The sequence below is a fragment of the Callithrix jacchus genome, chromosome 16, assembly GCF_049354715.1.
Source record: "Callithrix jacchus isolate 240 chromosome 16, calJac240_pri, whole genome shotgun sequence".
NCBI classification, from domain to species: Eukaryota; Metazoa; Chordata; class Mammalia; order Primates; family Cebidae; genus Callithrix; species Callithrix jacchus.
In genome coordinates, this window is record NC_133517.1 from 468855 (window position 1) to 492733 (window position 23879).

General features: G+C 38.5%; 1 protein-coding gene across 1 annotated transcript in view; it reads right to left on the minus strand.

Moving 5' to 3' along the window:
- The window catches only part of LOC144579806 (G patch domain-containing protein 2-like), a 38536-nt gene that overhangs the window by 10087 nt on the left and 4570 nt on the right, over window positions 1–23879 (minus strand). The window contains exons 2-4 of the mRNA XM_078353502.1: window positions 16631–16766; window positions 15451–15704; window positions 3063–3124 (exon numbers count right to left, since the gene is read on the minus strand). Coding sequence (XP_078209628.1) covers window positions 3063–3124; window positions 15451–15704; window positions 16631–16766 — 452 coding nt within the window. The remainder of the gene's footprint in view (window positions 1–3062; window positions 3125–15450; window positions 15705–16630; window positions 16767–23879) is intronic.

The following is a 23879-nucleotide window of genomic DNA, read 5'->3' on the forward strand; positions in this document are numbered from 1 at the left end:
TATATAGTATTTGCACTTAATTTTTAGTGTAAGTATGCCTAAGTACTGCATTGGAAATACGTGTCCTAAAAAATTGTGTGTTATTTACCTAAAATTTAAATCGGGGATCCTATATTTTGACAATTGCATATATAATCTATAAGAAAAACGTTTTATTTTATAACACAGCTTCACTTAAGAAATGTTCTCTTAAGACTGTAAGAACTCCATCAACAAAACGCAAAGTATTATGTTTTAGAACCAATTTTAAAACATGAGAAACATTAATTAACTGGTTAATTCTTTGGCAAAATCTATTGGAAAATCCACTTCAGTTACTACCCCTTCCACATTAAGAAAAAACAAACCTTAATCTGCTCCCGGGAATTAAAAAGTATTAAAACTGTGGAACCCTTTCTTTGCAGCCGATATGGGTACATAATTAGCTTCATTTCATGATTTGTATGGCGTGTAAAAGGGGAAACAGTGATGAACAGATGTGACTAAATGAAATTAGTCCAATTAAGCTCATTAAGAAATAGTTTTGAAAAAGTTGATTTTAAATGAAAAGTGACAATACCTTAGAGTTTATGAAGAAACTAAATTGAATAAGTGAGATATTTTTGCCCAGCACTATCCAGTAATTCTGACTTTTCGGAACATACATGAGTGTAACCATGGAACAATAAATGATCAATTGAAAATTCAGTTTGAAATGTGTCATCAGTGAGAATCAGTATTTTGTTTTTTGAAGAAAAAGTAGTTGTGAAGAGCTGTATAAAGAGACAAAAATACAAAAGACGGGTGGCTTTTAAAAGAAAGAGAGACAGGCCAGGCATGATGGCTCATGGGTATAATCCCAGTGCTTTGAGAGGCCAAAGTGGGAGGATCACTTGAGATCAGGAGTTCCAGATGAACCTGGGTAAGATAGTGAGACCCTGTTTCTACAAAAAGATTAGAAATTAGCCGGGTATGGTGACATGCACCTGTAGTCCTAGCTACGGGAGTCTGAGGCAGGAGGACCCCTTGAGACCAGCAGTTTGAGGTTACAGTGAGCTATGATCGCCCACGGCACTCCAGCCTGGACGACAAGGCGAGACCTTGTCTTAAAAACAAAAAAAGAGAAAAGGAAAGAAAAACAGAAAGAAACAAATAGCATTTTGAAGATGATCTGAGATTCATTAAAGTATCCTCCCCTTGATTATAAAAAGCCACCACTAATTCTGGTTTCTAAGAGAGTCATCACAATTGTCATAAACTTCTTTTGTTTAGAGAAAGATATTTCTGGTTTCTAAAATATCTTACAACAAACATATTTAAAGGAAAACTGAAAATACTCTTAAGCTTCAGTTGAAAATAATTTTATGAGAAACAGTTACATTTCAACTAAGACAGAATGGAAAATTGAAGGCATTTCAAAAACTAGAGTCACTAGAGCTTGTTTCTACTGGGAAATTAATTTAAAAATAATTTTTCAAAAACACAATTAACAGCACTTAGAGATCAGGACTTTTACTGAGCTTTATATTAAAAGTGTACAGATCAGGTTTCAGAATAAGAAAAAACCAGTCCTCACTTGAAACTGATTACCATATATCTGAATTCCAACATTATTATAGAAAGATAAAATTATTATTTTTGATGTGATACACAACTTTATTCTTCAATAGGGAAATCAAATAGTCACTGAATAAGAACTTCCTGTGAAGTCAGACAGACCAATTAGAATTCCTGTGTTCTCTAGTATCAGGAAAGTTACTTCAACTCTATTAGCGTCAGTATCTTCATTTTGAAAAAATTGGGAATCTCAAAGGGATTTTTAAGAATTAATTAAGAACTTAAAGGCAAGAAAGGCGCTTAGCAATGTGAAATATAGTAAGTTTACAATAAATGCTAGCATAGCATTCTAAGTCCTTCCATACTTATCCAAGATCGACAGCCTTGTCAAGGTTGTTTTTTTACTTTCTTCATTTCATTTCATTACCAATATCAACATTTATAATACAATCTTGAGTAAAGACCTGTATTTTAATGAGAATTTAAGTATATTATCAAGGTAGTTCACCTTCCCATTTAGCCCGAGCATTTTAACATATTTCATCAAAGTCTTGACTTTAAAGTCTATGATCTTTCAAATAGTTATGTACCTATTTTTCTAGGACAAATAGTTTACAAATAGGCAAAAAAGAATGATCACTTCATTTACATTTACTGTGCTGCCAAGAGGATGAGCAGACTAAGGAAAAAAGTGCAGGCAGCAATTACTTTGTCCTTTTTCATAACACCATTAAATAAATTTATAATTTAAAATTTATATTAGTTTTTTTCACTTGTAACTTACTGTCTTCCTCCAATGTGTTCTTAAGGAAGAGAACATTGTGATAGGTATTTGTATGTATTAATTGCATGATTTGTATGGAGTATAAAAGGGGAAACAATCCAGAGCAGATGCGACTAAATGAAATCAATCCTATTAAGGATTAATCCTGTCCCCTTATGAAGGTTTTCTTATTTTTCATAGCTTCAAAATACTGCCATGTTAAACACTGAAGCTTCCAGAAGTTTCAAAGATGGAAAACATATACGATGTAAGACATTTCTGTTTAACAGCATACATTATTGAATTCATAAAAATCATCTAATTACTTACAAACTGGATAGAATGAATAAATGTCACAGCTGAATAAAAATGACAAATGACTTGCAAATCCACCTTTATGAATGCTTAAACAGTTTTAAGTACATTTGGAATTAGGTAGAGAATGAGAACCAGTTTCTTTCAAACTTGCTAAATGAGAGAAAAGCAAAAAGGTACGTAAAGCTTTCTCAAACAAGATAACCCTCCCTTAATATTATTAGCTCCACATACTAGCTTTTGGAGATAATCAATACTTTAGGTCATGAAGACAGGACACCTTCCACAGCATATGGAAAACCAGCTGCAATACTAAATTCTAGTCCACTGAGTAATGGGTGTAAGGTAAACGGATTGCAGTCATCAACTCATAAAATAACCAGTAATAAACACAACTTTAGAATGAAGAAGTTTTTCCAAAGAGAGAAGAAAAATATCATTTCGGTACCTTGTCTTCCCTCATCATTGGTAAACAATCCAGCATCAGTGCTGCTGAGACTGCTGGAATCACTGTAATAACGAAAAAGAAAGAAACAGATCAAAAGAACAATTGATCTTTCAGTCATAAAAATTTTTTTTTTTTTTTTTTGAGACGGAGTTTTGCTCTTTTTTACCCAGGCTGGAGTGCAATGGCGCAATCTTGGCTTACCACAACCTCCGCCTCCTGGGTTCAGGCAATTCTCCTGCCTCAGCCTCCTGAGTAGCTGGGATTACAGGCACACGCCACCATGCCCAGCTACTTTTTTGTATTTTTAGTAGAGATGGGGTTTCACCATGTTGACCAGGATGGTCTCGATCTGTTGACCTCGTGATCCACCCGCCTCAGCCTCCCCAAGTGCTGGGATTACAGGCTTGAGCCACTGCGCCCGGCCTCAGTCGTAAAATTTTAAAGAGACATGGCAGCTCAGAGATGGAACTTAAGCCTGACAAAGATCTGAAAGAAAATAAGATGATTCAGGCCGGGCGCGGTAACTCACGCCTGTAATCCCAGCACTTTGGGAGGCCGAGGCGGGTGGATCACGAGCTCAAGAGATCGAGACCATCCTGGTCAACATGGTGAAACCCCGTCTCTACTAAAGATACAAAAAATTAGCTGGGCATGGTGGCGCGTGCCTGTAATCCCAGCTACTCCGGAAGCTGAGGCAGGAGAATTGCCTGAACCCAGGAGGCGGAGGTTGCGGTCAGCCGAGATCGCACCATTGCACTCCAGCCTGGGTAACAAGAGCGAAACTCCGCCTCAAAAAAAAAAAAAAAAAAGAAAGAAAATAAGATGATTCTTTTTAATCAAACTGCAAATATCCTGTTTCCATTAATTACAGAGCATATTATTTTTGGCACATAAAACCACAGGAATCTAACGGGACCCTGAGAGTAAGCCAGATGTGACTGCGACGAGGTGCTGAGACAATTGATGCATTTTATTACGTGCTTGCATCAAATGCTCACTGTTCCTTTCTTATGCCATGCAATTCAGCTTGAGCCTGGAACACACTGCTCAATAAAATGGGAACGTTTCAATCAAAAGCAGGCTAAGCCTTTCTTCAGCACATGAAATACAAGGGACTAGGTTGAGATTACTTTCCATAACCACATTTGCAAATATTCTGAAAAAGACATTACTTAAGAATTCACAACAGCTCTATTAGTTTGCAAAGAAGAAACAAGTTTAAAACAGTGATAATCCATTATATCGAAGTTAAGGTCACTTTGAAGCAAAAAAAAAAAAAAAAATGAATATTACAAATATTAAGGAAGGAATGTCCAAAAATAACACAGGTTCTCACTGCTTCCACAGAAGGCCCAGAGTCAAATTTAACATACAAATAAAAGAAACAGCAGATATTTCAATGACATAAACAAACTGCTACTATTAGTTCTAACAGAAGTAATGCTTATATAATTGTCTAGTTTAAAACACCAGGAGAACAAGGTCATATAATGAGAGGCTTAGCTTTTAAAGAAAAATGAGTGATGTTCTTTGAAAATTCTTATGTATTTCATTTTTTATTGCAATTCTTAATTTTAACCAATCAGGAAATCATCCTTTTTTTTAATTAAAAGACTTATTCCATTAATATGTAGAACTACATAACCTTATTTTTTAAAAAGGCATCCTAACTTGTTTTAAAGTCTCTAAATTGAGAAGTTTAGGATTAAAATTATAGATGAACTAAATCCACATACATTTTCTGAATATAATTTCAGTTTTTGTTCCATTTTTTAAAAGCTAAATATAAATGAAGAATATAGGAATTTGTTAAGAGGCACATTTTTATAAGGAGTTCTGAATTTAGACCTCTTTCTAGCTTTCTTCCAAATTAGCTGCATGTATGAAGCTCCCTATGTTGAAAAAAATATTTTCGAAGAGCATCACAACCAAATTTTCTTATTTACAAATGTATGTGCTCTTCTCTGCACCATAGTGTGAGATTATTAAAATCATCGCACAATCTTTATCTTGCTGACATTTTGCTGTCTAAACTATTACTGATACTTTCCTTTTTCCTGTGTGCCCCCATTAATACAACTCAAATGAAGGGCCTCATATGCCTCAGGTCACATTTCCTTTTCTGAAACCCTTGAGGCAAATGTATTTAAAATTCTGAATTATTCAAATTTTAGCAACGTATATTCTAAAATGCCTCAGAGGAGTCTGGGATAGTACTCCATTAACCATATTAATATAGTTTTTTCAATTAAATGAAAGAATAACCACTTTAAGTGCAAGTCAAATTAAATCTGGCCACAAATGAATTTGTTTTTCATAGCTTTTCAGAGTTCAGATTTGCAGACAAAGCATTATGAATTGATGTGCTATTTTTTTATGGACCTCGATCTCCTAATCTGAATTCAGATTTACTCTTCTCTAATCTATTCTACATATACCCAGGTTCATCTTTTCAAAATAAAACAAGTTGACTAAAAATAATGTGATATTCTGATATGAAAAAAGGACATTAAAAGCAAAGGAAATTCTAATAAACTATGAACTTTACTTACAAATGTATCAATTTTTGTTTCATTAATTGTGAGAGATGAACTATAGTAATATAGGATATTAACAATAGGGGAAAGTGCATTTGGGGTATACGGAAATGTGATACACATGAACTCTCTGAACTATCTTTACCACTTTGCTGTAAATTTACATCTATTCCAAAGAAAGTAGTTGATAAAGTATGCACACACACATACACACACATGTACCTTATAGGACAGTCTTCTATTTAAAAATCTAAAATTACTTCCTCAGCACTTGCTGAATTAAATTTAGATTTCAAGACTTTCTATGGACAGGTCTCCATCTAAATTCTTCTCATTCCCATCTCTGGTCCTTTTGTTTATGTTCTTTTCCCAGTGGTATGCCTATCTCTACTCTCTTCCCTCTTCACCTGCCCTGTCTCTTAAAGATATAAGGAAATCAGAATAACCCTCTCCTCCAGTTCTTAGCCCTTAATGATCCTTGTCCTACTTTGAAGTACTCTGGCATATATGTATACAACATGTTTCTGTATTTACATTTCACCTCATTGATATCTAGCAAGTTGCTCCATGTACATTATGTACGTGTTTCTATGTACAATAAATCTGAAAAAAAAACTTCAATAGAAGCAAGGCTTTTTATTTTCAGCAGCTGACAGTCATTATACCCTTTCCTTGGAGATCCACCTTTTTGGAGTGAATTTTCTAACACCACTGTGTTTAGATGAGAATATATTCCATACATGCTGGATGAACAAATATATGTACACTAATACAAATCACTTACCCCGATTTGTTCAATTCCTATATTTTCAGTAGAGTCCTCTTTCTCATTCATCCTCCCAAATACAGTCAACTTCCCATTGATTTGAATTATTAAAATTGGTCTCAAATTCTTATTTCCCGCTGCTATCATAGTCATAATTCATCTCCCACTTAAGCACCAACTGGAGGTCAAAGGTAAACAAAATACAGCTGTAAAGATCACACTATCTTGGTAAAATGTAAATCAACTTGAGTTTCTTCACTCTTAAAAATTCTTCACTGATCCCATTGACTATGATAAAATCCAAACTATTTGCCATAGCACATAGACCGTTGAAAAATGCTTTTTTGCTGTAATTCTGATTGCATTTTATTTCTTCCCCAAACAGACCACTTTCATTTCACAATTCATGCCTTTGCACAAGCTGTTCATTCCCTACCTATGAATGCCATTTCCCTCTCTTGACTCCTGCAATTCCTGAACAGGTCTTAGTGCTTGCTTTAAAGCAAAGCTCCTCTAGGAAGTCTTCCCTCACTAGTACTTTCCATTCAGCACATTTCATTTTCATTATTTGCTTGTCTGGCTATTCCACACTATGCAGCTCTTGAGAAAAGAGGCTCCATTATTACTCCAGACCTTCCAAGGTGCTGGGATTACAGGCATTAGCCACCTTGCCCGGCCTCAAATACTTTTTACCATAAAAAGAAATGAAAAATGGGAGTTTCATCTAATTTCCATTACCAGTTACACGTAATGTAAAAAAGCAGATCAGGGAGGACTCAAGATGGCGCTGTGAGAACAACCCAGGATTGGAGCTCTTCTCGTTGAATCTGCAAACGGTGAGTCAGAGCGGCATTTCCAGACTGCTCTTTGTTGCCCACAGAACGGGGAAACTCCCAATATAAAAAAGACACGGGACGCCAGGCAGTAGGTCTGCCTGGCGAAGCTGGCAGCCGGGGCGGCGGCGGCCGGCCCTACCCAGCAATCCCCACAGGGCGCGCTTGTCCGGGTGCCCTGTTGAACCGGCAACCTGAGACTTGAGAGGGCTGGACTTGAGACTGAATGAGACTTGGACAGTAGCCCAGCCCAGGGGACTGCAGGAATTGGGATACCCAGTGGGACGAACAAAACCACAATTTCAAACTATCCCGAGCAGACGGTCCGAGACGCTCTGTGGGGGAGGGGCGTCCACCACTACCGAGGCAACCCGCCCCAACTGAGATACACGCCCACTGCTGACGCAGCCAGCCGTTGCCGGGGCAACCCGCACCAACGGAGATACAAGCCCATTGCTGATGCAGCCAGCCGTTGCCGAGGCAACCCGTCCCTACTGAGATACACGCCCACTGCTGACGCAGCCTGCCGTTGCTGAGGCAACACGCTACAACGAAGAGACTCCGCCGCAGGGCGTGGCGGAGACCACAGCAGAGCCAGCAGGAACAGCACGAATCACACAACAGCAGGGCGGAGCCTCGGCAGCCAAACAGTGGCTAGTCTGCCTTCTAGCTGGGCAGGACACCTGATCGGACATCCAAAAATAAAGCCCAAACCCCTCAACACAGAGCATTTGAGAAAAAAAAAAAAAAAAAAAATGGGTTTTTTAATGAGCTCTGTTGCAGCAGAATCAAACATAGCAGCCTAACAGCCCTGAATGAACAACAGAGTGCACAGCTCAGCAATTAAACCCCTATAAAGTACAAACTGTCTCCTCAAGCAGCTCCCTGACCCCTCTATATCCAAAAGACTGACATTAGGCAGGCATCATCCTGGGACAAAGAGAGCAGAAAAAGAAACTGGTAGCATCCCTCGCTGTGCCACGGCTACTAGAGGTGCACCCCAGACAAGCAGGGTCTGGAGCGGACCTCAGCAGTCATACAGCGAAGGGGCTAGACTGGTAGAAGGAAAACAAAGCAACAGAAATACTTCATCATCAACATTCTGGGTGTCCACTCAGAGACCCAAACGAAAAGTCAGCAACTACGCAGACGACCAGCGGACAAATCCACAAAGATGGGAAGAAACCAGCGCAAAAAGGAGGAAAACACCCGAAACCAGAACACATCGCCTCCTAGAAAGGACCAAAACTCCTCACCAGCAAGGGAGCAAAGCTGGACGGAGAATGACTGTGACGAAATGACGGAATTAGACTTCAGAAGATGGATAATGAGAAACTTTTGTGAGCTAAAAGATCATGTATTAAATCAATGCAAAGAAACTAAGAACCTTGAAAAAAGATTTGAAAAAAGATTCGAGGAGATGATAACAAAAATGGATACCTTAGAGAGGAATATGAATGAATTAAAGGAGCTGAAAAACACAATACGAGAACTTCGCGAAGCAACCACAAGTTTCAATAGCCGAATTGACCAAGCAGAAGAAAGAATATCTGAAGTCGAAGACCAACTCAATGAAATAAAACGAGAAACCAAGATCAGAGAAAAAAGCGCAAAAAGGAATGAACAAAGTCTCCAAGAAATGTGGGACTATGTGAAAAGACCTAACCTACGTTTGATAGGTGTACCAGAAGGGGACGAAGAGAATGAATCCCAGCTGGAAAATACTCTTCAGGACATCATCCAGGAAAATTTCCCCCACCTAGCAAGACAGGCCAACACTCAATTGCAGGAAATACAGAGGACACCACAAAGATATTCCGCAAGAAGAGCAACCCCAAGGCACATAATCGTCAGATTCAACGAGGTTGAAATAAAGGAGAGAATACTAAGGGCAGCCAGAGAGAAAGGTCAGGTCACCCACAAAGGGAAGCCCATCAGACTCACAGCAGATCTCTCGGCAGAAACACTACAAGCCAGAAGAGAGTGGGGGCCAATATTCAACATTCTTAAAGAAAAGAACTTTCAACCCAGAATTTCATATCCAGCCAAACTGAGCTTCAGAAGTGAAGGAAGAATAAAATCCTTTGCGAACAAGCAAGTACTCAGAGATTTTGTCACCACCAGGCCTGCTTTACAAGAGCTCCTAAAAGAGGCACTACACATAGAAAGGATCAACCAGTACCAGCCATTACAAAATCACACTGAATGCTAAAGAGCTTCAACATAATGAAGAATCTACAACAACTAACAGGCAAAACAGCCACTTAGCATCAAAATGGCAGTATCAAATTCACACATAACAATATTAACCCTAAATGTAAATGGACTAAATGCACCAATCAAAAGACACAGACTGGCAAATTGGATAAAAATCCAAAACCCATCAGTGTGCTGTATCCAGGAAACCCATCTCACATGCAAGGATACACAAAGGCTCAAAATAAAGGGATGGAGGAAGATTTACCAAGCTAATGGAAAGCAAAAAAAAGCAGGAGTTGCAATTCTCATCTCTGATAAAATAGACTTTAAAGTAACAAAGATCAAAAGAGACAAAGAAGGCCATTACATAATGGTAAAAGGATCGATACAACAAGAAGAGCTAACGATCCTAAACATATATGGACCCAACACAGGAGCACCCAGATACATAAGGCAAGTTCTTAATGACTTACAAAAGGACTTAGACTCCCACACAATAATAGTGGGAGACTTTAACACTCCACTGTCAATACTAGACAGATCAACCAGACAGAAAATCAACAAGGATACCCAGGGCCTGAACTCAGACCTGGAGCAAGCAAACCTGGTGGACATTTACAGAACTCTCCACCCCAAATCCACAGAATACACATTCTTCTCAGCACCACATCACACCTACTCTAAAATTGACCACATAATTGGAAGTAAAGCACTGCTCAACAAATGCAAAACAACAGAAATCATAACAAACAGCCTCTCAGACCATAGTGCAATCAAGTTAGAACTCAGAATTCAGAAACCGACCCAGAAACACACAGCTTCATGGAAACTGAACAACTGGCTCTTGAATGTTGACTGGGTAAACAATGAAATGAAAGCAGAAATAAAGAAGTTCTTCGAAACCAATGAGAACGAAGACACAACGTGCCAGAACCTCTGGGACACATTAAAAGCAGTCTCTAGAGGAAAGTATATAGCAATAAGTGCCCATATGAGGAGAATGGAGAGATCCAAAATTGACACCCTATCGTCAAAATTGAAAGAGCTAGAGGAGCAAGATCAAAAAAACTCAAAACCCAGCAGAAGACAAGAAATTACTAAGATCACAGCTGAGCTGAAGGAGATTGAGACACGAAAAACCCTTCAAAAAATCAATAAATCCAAGAGCTGGTCTTTTGAAAAGATCAACAAAATAGACAGACCACTAGCCAGATTGATTAAAAATAAAAGAGAGAACAACCAAATAGATGCAATAAAAAATGATAAAGGGGAAATCACCACAGATTCCACAGAAATTCAAACCATCATCAGAGAATATTACAAACAACTCTATGCGCATAAACTAGTAAACCTGGAAGAAATGGATAAATTCCTGGACTCCTGTGTCCTCCCAAGCCTAAACCAGGAGGAAGCTGAAACTATGAATAGACCAATAACAAGGTCTGAAGTTGAGGCAGCAATTAAGAGCCTACCTCACAAAAAAAGCCCAGGTCCAGACGGGTTCACAGCCGAATTCTACCAGACACACAAGGAGGAGCTGGTACCATTCCTTCTAAAACTATTTCAAACAATCCAAAAAGAGGGAATCGTTCCCAAATCATTTTATGAGACCAACATCATACTGATACCAAAACCCGGCAGAGACCCAACGAGAAAAGAAAACTTCAGGCCAATATCCGTGATGAACATAGATGCAAAAATCTTCAATAAAATATTGGCAAGCCGATTGCAACAGCAAATCAAAAAACTTATTCATCATGATCAAGTAGGATTCATCCTGGGGATGCAAGGCTGGTTCAACATACGCAAGTCTATCAACGTAATTCACCACATAAACATAACCAAAAACAAAAACCACATGATTATCTCAATTGACGCAGAGAAGGCATTTGACAAAATTCAACAGCCCTTTATGCTAAAAACCCTCAATAAACTCGGTATCGATGGAACGTATCTCAAAGTAATAAAAGCTATTTATGACAAACCAACAGCCAATATCATACTGAATGGGCAAAAACTGGAAGCATTCCCTTTGAAATCTGGCACTAGGCAAGGATGCCCTCTCTCACCACTCCTATTCAATATAGTACTGGAAGTTCTAGCCAGAACTTTAAGGCAAGAAAAAGAAATAAAGGGTATTCAAATAGGAAAGGTGGAAGCCAAATTATCTCTATTTGCAGACGACATGATAGTATACCTAGAAGACCCCATTGCCTCAGCCCAAAAACTCCTGAAACTGATAAACAACTTCAGCAAAGTCTCAGGATATAAAATCAATGTGCAAAAATCACAAGCATTCGTCTACACCAATAACAGACTTAAAGAGAGCCAAATCAAGAGCGAACTGCCATTCGCAATTGCTACAAAAAGAATAAAATACCTTGGAATACAACTCACAAGGAACGTAAGGGACCTCTTCAAGGAGAACTACAAACCACTGCTCAACGAAATCAGAGAGGACACAAACAGATGGAGAAACATTCCATGTTCATGGTTAGGAAGAATTAATATCGTGAAAATGGCTATACTGCCCAAAGTAATTTACAGAATCAACGCTATCCCCATCAAGCTACCATTGACTTTCTTCATAGAACTGGAAAAAACCACCATGAACTTCATATGGAACCAAAAGAGAGCCCGCATAGCCAAGTCAATTCTAAGCAAAAAGAACACAGCAGGGGGCATCACACTACCGGATTTCAAACTATACTACAAGGCTACAGTAATCAAAACAGCATGGTACTGGTACCAAAACAGAGATATAGACCAATGGAACAAAACAGAGGCACCGGAGGCAACACAACATACATACAACTATACAATCTTTGATAAACCTGACAAAAACAAGCAATGGGGGAAGGATTCCATGTTTAACAAATGGTGTTGGGAAAACTGGCTAGCCATGTGCAGAAAGCAGAAACTGGACCCCTTTCTGACACCTTACACTAAAATTAACTCTAGATGGATTAAAGACTTAAACATAAGACCTGGCACCATAAAAACCCTAGAAGGAAATCTAGGCAAAACTATCCAGGACACAGGAGTAGGCAAGGACTTCATGAACAAAACACCAAAAGCATTGGCAACAAAAGCCAAAATAGACAAATGGGACCTAATCAAACTCCACAGCTTCTGCACGGCAAAAGAAACAGTCACTAGAGTGGATCAGCAACCAACAGAATGGGAAAAAATTTTCGCAGTCTACCCATCTGACAAAGGGCTGATATCCAGAATTTACAAAGAACTCAAACAGATTTACAGAAAAAAAACAAACAAGCCCATTCAAAAGTGGGCAAAGGATATGAACAGATACTTTACGAAAGAAGACATATATGAGGCCAACAGTCATATGAAAAAATGCTCATCGTCACTGGTCATCAGAGAGATGCAAATCAAAACCACATTGAGATACCATCTCACGCCAGTTAGAATGGCGATCATTAAAAAATCTGGAGACAACAGATGCTGGAGAGGATGTGGAGAAAAAGGAACACTTTTACACTGTTGGTGGGAGTGTAAATTAGTTCAACCATTGTGGAAGACAGTGTGGCGATTCCTCAAGGCCTTAGAAATAGAAATTCCATTTGACCCAGCAATCCCATTACTGGGTATATATCCAAAAGACTATAAATCGTTCTACTATAAGGACACATGTACACGAATGTTCATTGCAGCACTGTTTACAATAGCAAAGACCTGGAATCAACCCAAATGCCCATTGATAATAGACTGGATTGGAAAAATGTGGCACATATACACCATGGAATATTATGCAGCAATCAGAAATGATGAGTTCGTGTCGTTTGTAGGGACATGGATGAATCTGGAGAACATCATCCTCAGCAAACTGACACAAGAACAGAAAATGAAACACCGCATATTCTCACTCATAGGTGGGTGATGAAAAATGAGAACACATGGACACAGAAAGGGGAGTACTAAACACTGGGGTCTATTGGGGGGAAAAGGGGAGGGCCAGTGGGAGGGGGAGGAGGGGAGGGATAGCCTGGGGAGAAATGCCAAATGTGGGTGAAGGGGAGAAGAAAAGCAAAGCACACTGCCATGTGTGTACCTACGCAACTGTCTTGCATGCTCTGCTCATGTACCCCAAAACCTATAATCCAATAAAAAATTAAAAAAAAAAAAAAAAAAAAGCAGATCAATAAAAGCAGAAAATAAAAAAAGGAGGGGGGGGTAGAGGCTTGCAAAATCAACTCAAAAAGCAGGTAATCTAATTGCGAATAATCCAGAATTGAGTATGTTATATCTGTTGCCATACACTCTCCCTCCTGATAATTGAACCAGACAATCACTTTCAAGAAAGGTTAAGTGGTCCTAAGTAATAAAACAAATAATACTTATTTTCATATAAAAATGGCAATTTTCTTGCCAGAAAGACACATACCATGTCTTTTCAAAGCCTTCTGGAAACTTTTCTTTTCTTTTCTTTTTTTTTTTTTTTTGAGATGAAGTCTTGCTCTGTTGCAATGGCACGATCTGGGCTCACTTCAACTCTGCCTCCCAGGTTTAAGTGATTCTCCTGTCTCAACCTCCCCAGTAGCTGGGACTACAGGTGTACACCACCACGCCTGGCTAATTTTTGTATTTTAGTAGAGATGGAGTTTCACCATATTGGTTAGGCTGGTCTCAAACTCCTGACCTCAGGTGATCCACTCGCCTCAGCCTACCAAAGTGCTGGGATTAAAGGTGTGAGCCACCACACTCAGCCAAATTTTTTTAATGTAAGTAATTTTTACTTCTTTCGAAAAATTATATAACTAGCAAACCATGTCTAATATAAGGATAATTCCATAAACTTTTACCAGGTCCCACTCACATTTACAAACAAACAAACAAACAAACAGAAAACAACAAACAAACAGAAAATTAAAAAGAAAAAAAGATTGATAGCTCACCAAAATGCACATGATTACAATGATCCCAGCCCTTGGGAGGCCAAAGCAGGTGGATCACTTGAGGTCAGGAGTTTGAGGTCAGCCTGGCCAACATGGTAAATAAACCCCATCTCTACTAAAACTACAAAAAGATTAGCCAGGCGTGGTGGTGCACACTTCTAATCCCAGCTACAAAGGAGGCTGAGGCAGAAGAATCAATTGAACTCAGGAGTTGAGGTTGCAGTGAGCTGAATCACACCACTGCACTCCAGCCTGGGAAACAGAGTGAGTCTCTGTCTCAAAAAAAAAAAAAATAAAAAGATCCCAGCCCTACAAATTAAAAATCAAATACTCTTTCCCCCAGACCAGACCATATTTACAGACTGTTTTTTTTTAGTTCATAGTTCAGCATTTGGTTTTGCAGCCCATGCCTAAAAGGATAAAGTGTTAATATATTCTAATTTCTTGCAAGTAGCATCACTTTATCACTTCTGTATAAAAGAAAAATGATCACTTACCTTTTGATGCTGTCAAGACTGTACTTAACAATTATCACTGCAGTATACCTGCTTCCTAGAACAGACAGATTAGACTAACTACCACAGGATCACTGTTTTTCCATTTTTCTAATGACAAAACAAGGTTTTTGTAGACTATCAATTGGGTTTTACAATTCATAAGTGATTAGAATTCCTAGCAAGCTACAGATTTTTAATAATATCAAGCCACATACATGTTGAAGTGGTATAAACTTTTGATTCTCAAGAATCAGAATGGACTAATGAATTGTGACACTCTAAAAAGCACCAAAAACGAAAGCTCTATAATTAAACATATAAATAATTATATACCCAATTCGGAGTTACAAACGTGCTGTTATTCAAAGGCACATTTTTTTCCCCCTGAAAATCCATTTCCTTTTCTCTTTGTGGCTGAAAAGTCATTATAATGCAATCAAAAGACTTTGTGTAAATCAAATAAGCAATTTTGCTTTATGTTAATCATCATAAATTATAAGGAAATATAACCATAAACAGTAATATCACTATCATTATTTTAATTTATAATTATTTTTAAATAGACTTAATTAAAATATAAAACATTCAACCACAAACACTGGAGATAAATATTTTTATATTTAGAGAATATAAAAGTCACCTTTCACTCATGAGCTCATCTGAAACTTTTTGCTCTTCACATTCCATTTTGTCCTTATTGGCCTGGTTCGTTTCCTCACTTTCTAAAACTACTCCTTCATCTTGGATTTTTGGTCCTTGTCTGATTATTTTCAACTTCCTCTTTTTGACTTTGTTCTTGGTAAATTCTTGATACTTGTAAGCTCTATCACTGTCCATGTCCTGATCTCTACAGCCTTCAGGTGGCTGGGTCATTGTCCGTTCGTTAGAGATGTCCTGTGGGAGATCGATTGCCATGCGTTTGACCTTTCTCCTCCTGCGCAGAGTTCTGTTCCCAACATTGTCCACAGCAAAATCAGACTCGTGCCATAAAGGTTTTTTCCCGGCCGGGCGCGGTGGTTTAAGCCTGTAATCCCAGTACTTTGGGAGGCCGAGGCGGGTGGATCACGAGGTCAAGAGATCGAAACCATCCCGGTCAACATGGTGAAACCCCGTCTCTACCAAAAATACAAAAAATTAGCTGGGCACGGTGGCGCATGCCTGTAATCCCAGCTACTCGGGAGGCTGAGGCAGGAGAATTGCCTGAACCCAGGAGGCGGAGGTTGCAGTGAGCAGAGATCGCGCCATTGCACTCCAGCCTGGGTAGCAAGAGCGAAACTCCGTCTCAAAAAAAAAAAAAAGTCTTTTCCCTGGAACATTATTATTTAAGTTTGATGATGGCCTGTGCTTTGCCAATAACATTTGGTCATCAGAGTCACTGTGATTTTTTTTTTTAATTATTGCGATTCTCTCTATAGTCCTTGCTTGGTTCTTTTTTCTTGAGACTGAGTTTCGCTCTTGTTATCCAGGCAATGGTGCAATCTCGGCTCACCGCAACCTCCCCCTCGTGGGTTCAGGCAATTCTCCTGCCTCAGCCTCCTGAGTAGCTGGGATTACAGGCATGCGCCACCATGCCCAGCCAATTTTTTGTATCTTTAGTAGGGGCGGGGTTTCACCATTTTGACCAGGATGGTCTCGATCTCTTGACCTTGTGATCCACCCGCCTCGGCCTCCCAAAGTGCTGGGATTACAGGCTTGAGCCACCGCGCCCGGCCGCTTGGTTCTTCTAAACTAGAATCAGAGCCTTCAGGTAAGCAGTGACCAGTCTCCCATGGGTGATGCACGTATCATGACCTCTGTTTTCTCCCTCTCTTTTTCCTTGCCTGGCGTTTCAGAGGGCAAGAGATACTTCGAGAATGGTCTCCTGTTTCAGCAAATCCACCTCCAGCTTGCTCTGAGCTCTCTTCCAATGCTGAGACAAGGTCGTGAACCAGTTCCTCCATGGTTCTGCTGAAATGCCTTCATTTATTAGAGAAAGAAAAAAGAAAATAGTCAATCTTAACCATAGTAACCTCGTTTTCTACAACAGACAATTCATTCTAAGTTTGGTAAAAATTAATAATGATTGGCCGGGCGCGGTGGCTCAAGCCTGTAATCCCAGCACTTTGGGAGGCCGAGGCAGGTGGATCGCGAGGTCAAGAGATCAAGACCATTCTGGTCAACATGGTGAAACCCCGTCTCTACTAAAAATATTTTTAAAAAATTAGCTGGGCATGGTGGCGTGTGCCTGTAATCCCAGCTACTCGGGAGGCTGAGGCAGGAGAATTGCCTGAACCCAGGAGGCAGAGGTTGCGGTGAGCCGAGATCGCGCCATTGCACTCCAGCCTGGGAAACAAGAGCGAAACTCTGTCTCAAAAAAAGAAAAAAAAATTAATAATGATTATAAAATGTTTCAAAGCTAATTTTCCTATCCAAGATATTACAGTTTTAAGTATTGATTCATTGTAGGCCTCTTCTTATATAAGTTCTTTTATTAAAACATAGGAATTACTTCCAAGATAGAATAAGCTTATGAGCAATGAAAGATCCCAGTATTTTTATATTTTTACTGTATAATTATGGAAAAGTTCTGTTTAAATCCCTATCCACTGGTCCCTCCTATCCCTTTTCTAGAGCCAGTTTACCTACAGCAGATACAGAAAGAACTTTCTCAGTACCCTCTTAGCCCACTAATCTCTATGTAAAAAAAAGAAACATGAAATCTTTTATTCACCACGCTTACCAGTCACTGCCATCATATAAGAGGCAGTCAGAAAGAAGACGGCTAGTTTCAGGATTAGTAATATATGTGAAAAGAAAATTTAACCAACACCATGCATTTATTTAGGCCACACTAATCTCTTAAACCAGTGAAGCAGAAACTACATTCACATTCAAATTGGAGCCTCACTGGTATAAAAGGGCCCATCATTACTTCATTCTGAAGCAATCTCTTAGATTTTCCTTTTTTAAAAGCTTTAAACTATATTACCAGTAAGAATATCCAGTAGTCAGCAAGGATAAGCATCAGCATTCTTTGGGAATTTTTATAAATTATACTTGTCCTTTTAAAACCCAATTCCCAAAGATTTTAAATTAGTCGGTGTGACATACAGCCAAGGTATCTGGTTTTATTTTTTAATCATCACAGGTAATTCAGATATGCACCTTTCTTATGAAGGCCACAGGCAATCATTTCTCAAATTGAGATCTAGAGGCACCTAGGGACTGAAACATTCTCAACAGTCACACAGAGCTTCAGGAGTCGGCACACTTTCATGCAAAGGGCCTGACAGTAAATATTCTAGGCTTTGCAGGCCATTGGGTCTCCCACAACTACTCAACTTGCCACTGTAATGCAGAAATAGCCACAAGCAATACATAAATAAATGGGCATGGCTGTGTCTAATAAAGTTTTATTTATAAAATTAGGTTAAAGCTGGTTATAGTTTGCTGACCTGTGGTCTATATAGTCTCAACAGTCATGTAAAGTCTCCAGCAGTCTGTAATTTCAGACTTTTGCAAGTTCCTTATAACAACTTTCAAGTTGTGTCTTTTCGTTTTAATAACCTAAAAACAACACACATTGTGATCCAATGGATTTACCATTTATAATATGATGCATATACACAGCTTCTAACATTTCAGTATTTACTATTTGCCAGGCCCATTTCTAAGTGTTTCATATGGATTACTCCATTTCATTCTCACACAATTTACAAAGATGGACAGAATTCTGTCACAATGTGATGCATCTAAGTAGTGAAGACAGGATTCAAACTCCAGCCAATGTTGACCAAACTACAGCCAAGATCAGCTACACAATTCCAGTAGCCAGTCTGCAGTTTTGTTTCTGATTAATTTAGCACCAGGTAGTACTATTATAATCCTCAAGACAGATTTAATATACATCTATATAAAACCTAAATGACTCATAGTTAGCTATATTGTTTTGAATAAAAAAAATAGGTGAAAGACCTGAATGAACACAAGGGACAGGGTAGTACAGCTGAAGAAAGTAAACTGAGCTCAATGAACCAACCTTGCACTGGTTAGTAAAATGTACACCATGAACAATTAAGTCACGTGGCATTGTGTTTCAGTTAATGTGAATTTGCATTTTCTAGATTTATCTCCGTTGGCATTCTGAATGTATTTAATAAAAACAAAAAATCTAATATATACAGCTTTTTCAAACGTGGTGATTCAAATAACTATTTTAAATAAACTCTGGAGGGCCACTGAGATTTGTTTTTTTCCTTTGTAAGGGTACTAATACAACCCAGGGTTTGTTTGTTTGAGAAGGAATCTCGATCTGTCATCCAGGCTGGAGTGCAGTGGCATGATCTCGGCTCACTGCAACATCTACATCCTGGGTTCAAGTGATTCTCCTGCCTCAGCCTCCTGAGTAGCTGGGATTACAGGCACAAGCTACTATGCTCAGCTAATTTTTGTATTTTTTAGTAGAGACAGGGTTTCACCTTGTTAGCCAAGCTGATCTCAAACTCTTGACCTCAAGTGATCCACCCTCCTCAGCCTGTCAATGCTGTTTTATAGGGGTGAGCCATCACATCTAGCCCCACAACTCAGGATTTAGAATACTGATTTTGATTAAAAGATATATGTATCACATACAAATTAGCATTAGGCCAAACAAAACAAATACTCCAAATCTGACTACATTGATAAACCATATGGATCTTTTTTCTATTATCTATATGTTAAAAAATTCCTTTTCCGGCACTTTAAGAGGCCAAGGCAGGTTGATCGCCTTAGGTTGGGAGTTCAAAACCAGCCTAACCAGCATGGAGAAACCCCATCTATAATAAAAACACACAATTAGCCGGGCATGGTTGCTCATGCCTATTAAACCCAGCTACTGGGAGAAGAAAGGCTTGAACCCGGGAGATGGAGGTTGCAGTGAGCCGAGATTGTTTCACTGCACTCCAGGCTAGGCAACAAGAGCAAAAGTCCAACTCAAAAATAAAAAAATAAATAAATAAATACACACACACACACACACACACACACACACACACACACACACATAGTTTGAAAGACCTATTATCTCTGAATATAATATTTGCACCTTAAAAAATTCACCTGAAGCCACTTTAACATGTATTAAAATCAAGATCCTTTCTCTGTATTACCTGGTTCTAGAGTAACTTACACTTTGAAGACAGTTTTCTTATCAAAGGGTGAATGACCAGATCAAAACAATAAAAAAATGAAATTAACTTGATGTATGAATATATTACCTAAGTAAAATCAGTTTATTTTGGATATTACAATTTAGTGCTTTACTGTAGCAGAGAAAATTTATAGTACTAACATTAAGTCAAATCAGTTTATTTTGGATATTACAATTTAGTGCTTTACTGTAGCAGAGAAAATTTATAGTACTAACATTAGAAAAAGGTTAGCACATCTGATTCAATCCATTGAAATCTGATATGCTTCAATTTCTATTACTAAGAAATTTCATTCTTGGCAATATTAGCAGTTATATATGCAAATATTCTCTAGAATCTTATATTAAAACTGTGTCAGCCTTATTTGACTTTTTGCTGCTTCTCTCAAGAGAAAATAAAACATATTTTTAAGCCGGGCATGGTAGCTCACGCCTGTAATCCCAGCACTTTGGGAGGCTGAGGCAGGCAGATCACCTAAAGTCAGGAGTTTGAGACTAGCCTGGCCAACATGGTGAAACCCCATCTCTACTAAAAATACAAAAATTAGTCCAGCATGGTGGTGGGCACCTGTAATCCCAGCTACTCAGGAGGCTGAGGCAGGAGAATCGCTTGAACCTGGGAGACAGAGGTTGCAGTGAGCCAAGATCACACCATTGCACTCCAGCCTGGGCAAAAAGAGCAAAACTCCATCTCGAAAAACCAAAAGAAAAAAAATCCCATATTTTGAAAAATACAGTAATTAGAAGAATATAATTTATTCCATGATATCACTCAAATATCAATCAACTACATATTACTTTTAAAAGCTTTAAAAGAAAAAACCTATAAAAACACAAAAAAATATACATTTAATAAGTCCTACTTGGAGTTTAAATCACCTTTTCCCCTTTCAGTTTCAAATAACTAGACTCTTCTTGAAGTCAATCCCAACCAAAACCCATGTGATAAGCCAGTAATATTATAGTCAGTTAACGTTAAGCTGCTTCACTAACTAATCTTTCACTTAAAACTGGCATCTGCAAGGCACAGCGTCTCACATCTATAATCTCAGCACCGTGGGAGGTCAAGCGGGGAGAAATCACTTGAAACCAGGGGTTCAAGACCAACTTGGCCAACATGGTGAAACCCCATCTCTACTAAAATACAAAAATTAGCCAGGCATGGTGGCAGATGCCTGTAATCCCAGCTGCTGAGGAGGCTGAGGCAGGAGAATCTCTTGAACCTAGGAGGTGGAGGTTGTAGTGAGCCAAGATCATGCCACTGTATTCCAGCCTGGGTGACAGAGACTCTTGTCTCCTACTGGCCTCTCAGAAACAAAGTGATCCTAAGAGACCATCACATGACCAATACCTCTTTTATTTCCTTTGCCTTGGCAGTTTACACTGATGCATCAGAAAACCAATGTATTAAAACACTTTATCCTAAAGATAGTTTCTTAAATAAGACTTTCCTATTAAAGGGGAAACCTGGAAATATAGAACTTTTTCACCATGTTGGCCAGGATGGTCTCAATCTCTCACTCTTTTTTTTTTTTGAGACAGAGTTTCGCTGTTGTTACCCAGACTGGAGTTCAATGGCACGATCTCGGCTCACCGCAACCTCCGCCTCCTGGGTTCAAGCAATTCTCCTGCCTCAGCCTCCTGAGTAGCTGGGACTACAGGCATGCACCACCATGCCCAGCAAAGTTTTGTATTTTTAGTAGAGACGGGGTTTCACCTTGCTGACCAGGATGGTCTCGATCTCTTGACCTTGTGTTCCACCCGCCTAGGCCTCCCAAAGTGCTGGGATTATAGGTGTGAGCCACGGCACCGAGCCCTCTCAATCTCTTGACCTCCTGATCCGCCCACCTTGGCCTCCCAAAGTGCTGGGATTATAGGTGTGAGCCACCGCCCCAGCCTATCCTTGGGTTTCTTATCAGTAGGCTCTAATCAATTCAGAAAAAGCCTTCCTAAAAGCGGATGTTTAAGAATAAGACCAGTTAGTGTAGGAAACATAGAGTTTAGTGTTTTTCTTTCAAATATTTCTAGTTCAAGGAAGAATCGGGAAGATGCCTTAGTCCTAATTTATTGCTTAATCTACCCTAAGAACTGGGAGTTGATTGATGGTCCATGGGCTGTTAAATGGCAGTCAGCAATATATTAAATAAGTGGGAATAGCAGGAGTGAAAAAAGCCCCAAAAACAGATTCCCAGCAAAATTAACAGTCAACTATTTTAACAATGACTATTGCTTTTGGAAGCCTCTATTACCAATAACTGCTATTCCTAACGGGGAAAAATACAGTATGTATAGAAAAATTAGTCAGGAAATGATCTCCTTGCTGATAAAAGTGTGTAACAAGAGGATATGCATTTGTGTCTGCAAAATAAACCGTTCATATTAAAAACAAAAACCTTCCAGATAGAACTAAAAGATAATTGATTATAGCTATTGGGTAACTAGTTAAGGAAGAGGAAAGTAAATATTGTTTATCACCTAGTACTCATCTTTACGTCTCTAAAATATGGATTAGCACTTCTACAAAGTAAAGTAATTTTAGGAATGCAGTGCTAAAAGTAAGTTACCTGGTGTTAAGTACATCTGCTTAATTGGCTGACAAAAATTCAGGGGAAGAAATCATTAATGTGTTAGTTTTTGTACAAAATTCAGTGTGTACAAGAGCACTGTACTAACACACAGTACGTAGTCAAGGACTATGCTGCTGAATGTTATAAATTACTCACAAACTTAAGAAAAAGATAGTCTTGGACTTATACATCTCCATTATCATATTAGCTTTTATTTTAGAAAAGGTTGGTTGCTCCTAAAAGTATGCAGCAAACAGCTGAACCAAGCAGATTAAAATGAATGCATCATAGTGTAGTCTATGCAAATAAGTGACTGAACATGCAAATGGTGAACCTTCAAGATGCCACATCAAGGTTAAATGACTAATGACTTTATGACTAATTTAACACCATATGATCCATAAGGATTATCTTAAAATTTCTGCTGCTTATGGGAATTTATGTATTTTCCTCTTCAATGGGAATATTATTCATCAAATAAGTCCTTATCTCAACCTAGAAATCTACTAAGAGACTATGTCTTCATTTTCTTCTTTTATATATATGTAGGGGGCTGGGTGGGCATTATTTTAGGATATTAACAATAATCCTAACACTAAATGTTGACACTTATGCTACTTTAGAAATACCTTGACTTTCCTTGTTTAAATTATTAATCAAAACTAAATGTTTTCTCTCTTTAAAAAAGGTAGGGTGGGGTAGGGGAGAATTATCCTATTCTGAAACATGTAAATAATTAATTACAAGTTTACATTTAATAGTAGGCAATAAATAAAAAACAGTATGCCTGAGGGAAAAAGAGGCTGGGAGGAAACTACAGAGAATATGAACTTAGAATCAAAGCTATGAATTTGGAAGTTAATTCCAGTTATATTCATTAGCTATAGGACTTTGGACAAATTACCTATCTTCTGATTGTTTATTCATCATAAAAACGGGCATAATTCCTACCTCAAAAAGATTTTTCTGAGGATGAGAGTGGGTACTTAATGTTCAAGAGAAGTTATTTCATCTTTCAACAACCTCTACCCACAAATAAGAGAAACTGGTCACCAAAAGATCTCAAATTATTCTGCTTTTAAGGTATAACCATACTGGGAATCTTAAAGGTATTATAGTTAAAGACCTTCAATCTTTCTGAGGTCATGAAGCATTCTGAATGTTGGGAAAAGGAAGGATAGCAGACATTTATAAATTGCTGCATATAATTTCAGTAAGTTCATGGACTCCTTGAAGACTCTATGGAGCTAAAGAAAAATTTTAAATCCCAAATTTAAAAAATAAAGAAAATTAACGCTGGCTGGGCGTGGGGGCTTATGCCTGTAATCCCAG